Consider the following 10,284-nt stretch of genomic DNA (forward strand, 5'->3'; position numbering starts at 1 on the left):
ATATTATTATTCTCTTTCATTAAGTGTAACATAAATTCTATTATTATTCGAATGTTGTTTTTAAATTATGTCCAATGCCGTAGCATCTTCCGTGGGCAACTTCATTCTGTTAATTTTGTGTCACGGTGCGCGCGCATCGTAAAATTTCACTCTCATAAATTTTTCAAAACGCGCCTAAAGAAGTATAACTTCAAAAATGTTTGTAAAAATAAAAATAGATTGTGGCAAAAATTCTTTTGAACACTGAAAGAATTAATCATGGGAAGTATAATACGAATTGATGACGCTTTTATGCAGGCCACTACGTCATGCCATGCTGGTCAAAGTACGTTTGTAACAAACCTTAAACTCAAACTCAAAATAACTTTATTCATATAGGTAAATAAGTACACTTATGAACGTCAGAAAAGAAGTTAAATTAATTCTAAATTTACATTTACTACCAAGTTCGCAAGTCAAGGGCGTAGAGCGGGCAAGCACTTAAAACACTGAATTTAAGGTTAAATGGACTTATTTGTACCATACTTTTTTGAGTTCTGTTTTCTTCGTCACACTGCATATATAACAGAATAAATAATAGTTAGAAAAAACTATGTTTATGTAAAAACCAGAACACGTTTAATTAAAACAGCATAATTAACAATTAAGGAGCTGATTGTGTCTAATACATTTAAATCTCGATAAGCTCCGAGTCGGCGTCCGTATGTCAACAACGATTATCAGTTAGTACTAAGTTTAGTTTAATTTAGAGAGATCCCATGATCAGTGGCCTCGTCACGTCGGGATCACTTCGCGACTTTAATTAAGTAGCATATAATAACTATAGACTAATCTGTTTGTTTTTAATTTTCCAATTATTTAGGCTGTTTAATTTATATGCTGGACAACACCGCGCAGAGGGTGGTTTTGAAATATTTAAAAATAAGTGTTTTATTTAATGTAAACTCTCTACGTAGTATATAAGTTATATTACATTATAATAAATTATATTTTTTTATAACAAAAAACAAAGCGGGCTAACCGGATATAACGCCGCTGCCCATGGCAGTGTAAACGACACTGCCAGACAGCTCGGAAGAGCTCTCAGGTGCGTTTCCCGCCTATACCGAGTTGGTACTTTTGTACTTCTCTTATATACTAAGAATATCATTAATAGACCTATTCATAAATATATTACAATTTATTACGTAAAAATTATATATGTTTTTGTATACAAGCATTTATAATTATAAATAACTTAAATAGGTGTTTAAAAACACCCTCTTTTGACGCACAACTAATCACAGTAGTATACACATTTCAACTTGTATCTAAAACAACTCCCTAAATTAATCGAGTATGTATTAACGAAATATTTGACGTAATTTTAATAAAACACCGTTTGTTTATTATTGGATTTGTTGATAAACATTAAAGTGCGAGGTTTAGTTTCTGGACCTGCCTTTTGAGTGCAAATCGAAACACTCCGAATATCGATATTTGGATTGATACAGGTCATAGAGGTTCCAATAACTGAGTCGTGGTTTTAATTTGATTAATTCGCGTCTCATACGTTTACTGCAGTGCTAAAGCTATTTATAATAAATTTTAGATTGTACTACCGAAATGCTTGATAAAATTATAACTTATTTCAAAGTACAAGGTGATCCTAACTCTTGTAATGTGGTTAAAGAATACACAACGTAGGTTTAATTACCGAAAAACAATATTATTCTGATTGGTGACACGAAGGCTGACCACTTACTTACCTTAAAATTATTAATGAACTAGATGCAAATTGCGTATTAGATTGCGTACATTGGAGCACACGATATCAAACACTCTGGTTAATATAAGAGTTATAGTTATATTGCTAATAAATAAATATAATAAAGCATCCAAAACTCAGCGCAATGTAAATAGAATGCAAAATTTTAGTATAATTATTATTCTCACAAAACCATACTCAAATCGTATATTAAATATGCGTCTGGCCTCACATAATGAAAGCACAGTAGAGTAATGACGTTGTACTAAACATACGCAAACAATTAAACCGGTATTTCTATATCCTGTGACGAGCTGGGCGGGCGTCGCTCGACGAGCACGCACCGCCATTATCCCGGCGCAGCACGTCCCATTGATCACTGTGCGTTTAATATCCAACAAAGAATTCTGCTTCAAGTAAAAACCTCAAAATCCTTTTTAAAACTGCTCTCGTGCATGATGCATGTAATTAAAAAGTGGGGCAACCGACCGTCCATTATAACGTGAGCTCTCGAATCCAACGTCATTTCTCTCGTTACTGTGAATTCGTACTATCTCAGGCGGGTGGGCAGGTCTAGGTCGACTGGTTTATTGAGGGGGCGAGTGATAAAACCGCAGAGCTGTGATATCTGCTGCGCTTGATATTATGTTGATTTATATACGTATAAACGAATATTTCGTAATGAACGTCCCGATTGGGAAATGTTATTGTGCGATGTTACAACATGTCGAATGTTAAAGTAATGTTGTTTTTGTTTAAAATTGTACTGCCACAGAATCTACAGGGTGGCCAATAAGTCGTGGATCAAACGCAAATAGGGGATTGATGAGGTAATCAGCTGCAAAAAATTGTTCCACGGGACGTCTCTAAGCTCAACCCTGCAGAGTTATAATTTATTTTGCGTTTTTATGAGAAACTTGACTTTTTCTACTATATCTTATTAAAATTCGAAAAAATCTACATCCTGTATCTTTTTAATAATATCCACTAGATTGGTACTGATGAGTTCTTGCATTAGACATACTATTTATAGTTGAGTGTATTGAAGATAATATTAAGTTATACGATATAAAAAAAATTCAAATCATAACTTTTTGTTTACTTCGGAACTGTTTTGTTTACTCCCCACTGTGAAAAAAAATTACTCTACCGAAAAGTGACCCTTTATTACAAGTTTTGGTGCATTTAATAGGGATTCTGAAAAGGTATTACACATGGCCATGAGTCGCTTTAATATCTTTCTAGGAAGAATCACAAACAACTGTTGTTAAGTGAGTTAAGTACGCCCTTGAGTTTGTGTTCGAACCCCGGTAAATTAATACTTAATTGTACGGTAATGAAATCAGGATGCTTTAGACCTACAAAAGTACGTGCGTCGCGAATAAAGAGTAACCTACTCGCGTTTTATTTCTATTAAAGTTATCAATAATGGAGAAATGGGATACCAAGTTGTGAATAGTCCTGTAATGCGTCTAGTATTTTTGTATTTTCGTAAATTTATTGACTAACGGTCTTATTCATAAACTTAGCTGATATATTTAGCTTATACATTACAGTTACAAAAAGAAACGATGCAATAAACATTTAATAGGTATTGTGTTATTAAATTATTTTTATGTGATACTTCATACATTGTCGCTAAATGTTTGTGAGGTGCACTAGATCAAAACTAATTTATCTATCTGGATACACTCCACAGAGCAACCGAACAAAGGGTTTAATTACATCATACGATTTTCAACCATATTACCTAAGCATAAAGCATATATATGAAACCATTGCATTGATTTATGACAAAGTGGATAATTTGGCAAAATTTAATGTATTTGACAAGCATGTCATTTACATAATTATTCAAATATTTATAAATTATTTCAATGAATTTCGTATTAAATTGATGTTCATTTACTAAAACCTTTTAGCTTCTAAGCTTTGAAGTTTTTTAAAGTAATATCTGGGTTGTCTGGAAGAAGCCACTTTTAGTGACTTACTCACCCTATGTATTCTTGTATTTTTTTCACATTTTGTGATAGAAATAAAGTGTTTATAAGGGTCTGTTTCACAATGTTTGGATAAAGTACCAAATAGCTATGCAACACATAAAGTATTTGGAAGATAAATTGTGCTATTTGACATTCATCGGACTCATAACTTATGATGGACTTTGTGTGACGAATAGCGCTATCTGACAGTCGTGAAACGCAACAGTAGTGTTTATCCTACCAATAAGTTATAAATAGCTAATTTGGATCTTATGTAGAACTTATCCATACATTGTGAAACAGACCCTTAGTATAAAGTATAAACATCAAACAAATTAACAAATTCAGGTCTATCATCGATTCACAACGTCTATCATCGATTAAATTTTAAATATTCTGATTTAATTGAAGCGCTGGTATAAGTAAGCCTTATTTATCATAACTTAAAAACTATTTACACACTTAATTTTTAATCCGTTATCACCTCATCACACATGTCATACTTGAAATATTAAATAAAACTTAAAAGCATTATTAATTCTTATTTATTGCCAGTTCTTCTCTTCCATTTTACGCCCTTGATTTGAGAACTGGCAGTAAAAGTAAAATTAGAAGTATTTAATGTATATTTCTTTTTTGACGTTCAAGTGTACATTGTCTTACCTATATGAATAAATGATTTTGACTTTTAACTTTTAATAACATTAAGGATTCCCTGACATATTTAACGCCATAGGGACACGGCACGTGCTTCCTGGTGATTAGAAACCAAGAGTCACTCGAATAGTCACTCGACTCAACCCTCTACCACAGAAGAGAGACGTGACGGACAATGCGCACTTGTCCACAATTACTCAGTGATTATCGCAGAACAATGTTGGTATAATGGAAACACATTTTGCGGTAAGAAAAGAATTTTGAGCCCTTTGATACCACACTCAACTCAGATTTTTGTGTATGAAATTAAATAAGTTTTAAGGCATTTTATTAATAACAGCGGTTAATATGAAAAAAATAAACTTACAATATAAGCTTATTTAATGGTAATTATGACAAATGAAATACAAATTTATGTTATCATATAAAGAGGTATCTGGTAGTAATTTTTCTTATCAACATACTAGTGCGCGACAACTTTTTAGGTCTGAGCCTCAGATTTCTATCTGTTTTGTGATCATTTGTTTTTTTTTCTAATTCGTTTGGTGATCAGCCTTCTGTGCCTGAAACGCACGGATCTAAGGCATGGCGGTTTCCTTACAATGTTTTCCTACACTGTACGAGCCATAATGCGCACATAGACAAAAAGTCCACAATCCACAGTAGTTACAGAGTCGGAGTCGAATTTACATCTTCACACTAATGCAATGAGGCAAATTCAGCTCTTTTAGATGTTTGCCCTATTGATATGCGATGTCATTTAAATAAAAGCTGAATTTTTCAATTTAAAACTAACTTTCGCGTTGTTTGTATGACAAATACATATATAATCAATCAATCGTCCGTTAGGCGCATTGGAATGATTAAATTATGAATAATATTTTTATTTGTTAGTTTATTACCTTATATAGTTTCTACTTTTTGAACCTAAAACAACAAATAAATTGATACTTACCAGCAAACAGGAGTAAGATGAAGGGCAGACTCCCGCCGATCGCCATTCCGCCCGCCTGTAACATATCACAGGCTTATAGTCACTATTTTTTTCACTTTATCAACATTGAGATAAATGAGGAATATTTTTGTTACGTTGTCGAATAGACTATACGAAATTTATTTTATACCTTACATATTGTAAGATATGGGTATACATCTTGAGCTATCGTCGTGACTTTTAAATCTTTTACGATAACTGCTTATTGAAGTATTTCCGAACCAATTAGACGTACAGTCGTGAAAAAAAAGTGTATCAATGCTGAAATGGTCAACGCGCTTGCAAGCCTTCTTGCTTTGTGAGTAACCATGGGCATTATCACTTAACATCAGAGCCTTTTGCTCATTAACCGCTTTTCTATAAAGAATAGAATGAAATATTTTTATTAAAAAAAACAATTTGAATTCAATGCCATTACCGAGTACAATACTTATATTTATTAATTATTTATATTATACAAATTTAAGAAATATATGCTGATACACAATACTGTCATTAATTAAAATAATAATTACGATATGATTGGACACATTTCCAAATTAATTATGTTCCGTTTCAATAAATCTGTTCAAATTATGCAAATACGATTATAATTTAAATCAATAGCACGTGATTTAGTATTACTTTGTTGTTACAAATACTTTGTGTTAACCAGATTATATAATGTTAAATTTTGTATTTCAAATTATTAGAAACGTACATATATTATTATATTCTATCAAATAAAACGTATATAGTTTTTTCGTAGAGTTAGGCTTTATATGCCATGGGTTTTTTGTAGGACTTTATATAATCGCCTGAGGTTCTGGCATAAGCCTGATACTATTAACATAGTAGTGTGTCATAATGGAGAGGTACAATTTGAGTATCTTCAAAATGTAAAATCATTATTAAATGTAACATGTCTTTGAAACTAATAGTAGAATTTAATAACGTCGAAAAAGCAATATTTCTTTAAAAATTAAGAAAAACGCTCGCCCTTAAGTACAACAGCTCTCCTACGTCAAATTAAAACTACACAATTATGTACAGCGATGCCTAGGCTGTCCGTCGCACTCCACATTCTTTATGAGTCTTTGTTGTGAAACTCATTTACTGCAGTACATACATACACGGTAACCACAATGAGCGGAAAATTAAAAATCTCATCAAGCGCAGTTGAAAAAGTTTATTGTAAAATATTACATTCTGCCGACACAACGGAAAGTATTAAAGATTTAGACATATTTGTTTTTAGGATAAAACAAATAGCATTATGAAGAAGTCTAAATCTAATATACAAAACTCTCGTTTCGCGGTGTTTGTGGTTAAACTCCTCCGAAACGGCTCGACCGATTCTCATGAAATTTTGTGTGCATATTGGGTATGTCTGAGAATCGGACAACATCTATTTTTTTTTAGTCCACCCCATTTTTTTTTAAATTTTAGATAAAAAATTTATTCTTTATTTTTTTATGATACAACATTAAAAAATCCCTAATTTTCACCCCTCTACGATCAACCCCTATTTTTTATTATAAATGATAAACATGGCAAAACGACGTTTGCCGGATCAGCTAGTAGTAGTATAAATATATCAATACTAGTTTCTTTATAGAAAAATTTATGTGTAAAAAGGAAGTTGTGTGTGAAGTAGACTATTTCCACCTTAAAGGGACGATTCTCGAATCGTACGTCGAACGAATTAGCGCGCGATACTGTTGTATTTTATATAGCGGTCAGAAATACTAAACACGGTTCAGCCTTGCGATTCTGTAACTCACTTTTAGAACTCTCACAGCGGTTTTCGCAGCGGCGGTCTCGCTCAAATCAGTCGTGAAGCACTCATTTCACGATTTGGCATTCTGATAAACAATAAACTACAAGCCCCCCCAGCTTGTCATGCAGAAATGTGAAATTGTTTAACAGAATACCATGAGATTCCGAAAATGACGTGAGTGACGAAGGGAGCGTTGTTAGTGCGAGGTTGACTCACGGATTAACAGAATCGCACGGCAGGATTTTTATTGATTCAAGTTGTAGAGTGTAGTTGTCACATTTTAAAATTATACTTTCTGGTATACTAACGATATTAGTGACACAATTCTGCCCTAATTTTTTAAAACAATTTTAAAGCATAAACTTTAAATTGTATTCATAATTGAAACAGCAACGGGCTTTTTATATGCATTCCTTTGTGTTGTTGAAATTTCTATGATTGCTTTTAGCATTATAAAATTTAGCTTTCTACGTTATGTAGGTTAGACTATTTTTCACATCATATTCGATACTTGCTATATACCAATAATAAAATAAATCAGTGGCGCTACAACCTCTTTAGGTCTTGGCCACAGATTTCTGAATCTGTTTCATGATCATTTTTAAATCTAATAGGCAATTAGGTGATCAGCCTCCGGTGCCTGAGAAACGCCGTCGACTTTTTGGGTGTAAGACATGTCGGTTTCCTCATGATGTTTTCCTTCACCGTTCGATCAAGTGTTATATGCCAATATGTCAGACATACATATATCAGACTTCTTTGTTCCTAGCCTTCCAAATAGTCACATGCTGACTTATACATAAAATAAACCATCAAATCTTATTACAAACATTATGACGACTGATATAACCTTGGCTTTCCACCATTTTATCTTCTTCTTTGTGCGTAAGTTACACTTAGCCCGTGTTTTAACCGAAATTTTTTTGAGACTCAAAATTTTTGATTTTATTTTATATGATAAATATTATTATTTACTACTACTACTACTAGTTTCATTGATAATCAATGAAACTAGTGCCACAGTCTAAGGGATCTTGTTCAATGCCTTTAAAAGACTTTAATGTCACTGTGTGGCACACAGTGTGTGTTGGAGTAATTAGTATTTTTTAAATTCAGAGAATTTTATGTGCCATACAAATATGGGTTTATTGGTTAAAACACGAGAATAATCAGTTAGGTAGAGGAAACATAATCATTTCAGTAGGCAAATACATAATGTTACGTACATAAATATTATATAATCAAGATTAGTTTGTTGCAATATTTAAGCTGAAATTCAACTGTGTACTGGAAATTATAATCCGATTAGTGAACAGCGTTTCCCCATCGATGGATTTATCGGTTTAATACCTCTAGATTTAATATAAGCCACGTTTAAACAGCCTTTACATGATCATATTTAATATGAATTTATATCTTCCTAAAAGATTCCTTATTAATTAAAACTAACTAACGACACCGACTAGTGTAATTACAATGTTTTAACTAAATAACTCTTTTGTATTTTTCTGTTATATTTTTACGCTATGTTTTTAAAAGCCTGTTTGTTGATTTTTTATTACATAATTTTATAAATGATTGCGTTAGACGTGTTTCATATTAAGCAGTCCCTTCAAGGCAAACCATAGAGAAAAAAACTTGACTAAATCCGTGATTGTTATGCCTATTTTACACAATATTCTACGAGAGTACAAATAAATAGATTTCTATTAATACTTATAATACGTTTGTTTAACTGAAATTTAAATGATTCCATCTATTTTTTTTTTAATTTTAGTAAATGTTTATTTATAAATTAATATAATATAACATAACATAACAAAAACATTAAGCCATACAATATTAACAATAATCTTTAACTCCATATTAAATATAAATATCACCAGTTATAGGGGCCTACCAAAAGAAATTTCGTTGTACAGTGAATCTCAACAAGGAACTTTGGTTAATACGCCATACGCATTGATCACTTTTTTAGTCAGCAAAATATTGATAAATAGTTAATCCTAAAATTTTAATAACTAATAACAATAAATAATAAGTACTGTAGATAACGAACAGGCTTATAGAACAATAATAAAATCTCAACTAAAGTCATCTTAAAACTTTCACTTTTGATACACTTTCTTGCTACTTGAGGACAATACCGGCACATAATTTTTTATTTATATTATTGAAAGCCTAATTTTACAAATGATTTTATATAATTGAATTACCCATTTTTAAAACTCAACTTTCCAAAACAAAGATATACTAATATTCGTTACAAAATTTTAATTGAAATAAAATCACCAATAAATATATCCATGTATTAAAATAATAAGGTATAACTTACAATGATTGACTTTCAACTTCCAAAATGTAACATCACTTTTCACAAACTATTTGAAACAATTATAATACTTCTCGCTACGACGTAGCTCTATCTCGTAGCCCGTAACGCCGTAGCGACCGCGGCCGGCCGCGATCTCTACAGAAATGGCGGGAGAGTGGTACGTGTCACAGACAAATAAAGAGATATAGCAGAGTCAGCATAACTATTGGGATACTGGAAACTCTAAGCAAGTTAGTGTGTGACATATTTTATGCATCTGCTTGTTTGAACATAATTGAATGTGAGAGGACGCCAGCCTTTGTTCCACAATGTTAATGTCTTGGTTTTAATTCATGTTTACATTTCATCTTTAGTACGCTTTACATTTCCTTAAAAAAACAGGAAAAATTGTGATAACTTTTTTATTGCGTACTATTTTTAAGCAAATAGGTAACCCTTAAAAACTTTAATAAATAGCGAAGATTAGAGAGGTTTGTAAACTAACTTTACACACAGTCTCCACCGACTCTTACCCAAAATACGCATTAACCTCGGAAACGAAACTCTTCCACGGATCCGTCTACTGTGCTACTTCCCGCCAGATTGTTGCATAATTTACATTACAATCAATGTATCAAAACCTTCAATAATATCGAAAGAAAAAACAAGTTGCTTCAATTACATTAGTGTAAAACATTTAAACTGGCTGTCAAGTTCATAAGATCTCAAATAAAGATAAATTTCACCAAGTGGAAATTATAAGGAACTTGTCCACACCACTTTCATTCATTCGTTGGTCGTGACTCCCGAGAAAATGTCGTAAAATAACAC

General features: G+C 32.1%; 1 protein-coding gene across 1 annotated transcript in view; it reads right to left on the reverse strand.

The window, feature by feature from the left end:
• LOC125059756 (Down syndrome cell adhesion molecule-like protein Dscam2) overlaps positions 1-9,603 on the reverse strand; it is a 129,564-nt gene extending 119,961 nt beyond the window's left edge. The window contains exons 1-2 of the mRNA XM_047664305.1: positions 9,475-9,603; positions 5,342-5,396 (exon numbers count right to left, since the gene is read on the reverse strand). Coding sequence (XP_047520261.1) covers positions 5,342-5,387 — 46 coding nt within the window. The 5' untranslated portion in view covers positions 5,388-5,396; positions 9,475-9,603. The remainder of the gene's footprint in view (positions 1-5,341; positions 5,397-9,474) is intronic.
• Between the last annotated feature and the right edge of the window lie 681 nt (positions 9,604-10,284).

This window comes from Pieris napi, chromosome 20 (genome assembly GCF_905475465.1).
Source record: "Pieris napi chromosome 20, ilPieNapi1.2, whole genome shotgun sequence".
NCBI lineage: Eukaryota > Metazoa > Arthropoda > Insecta > Lepidoptera > Pieridae > Pieris > Pieris napi.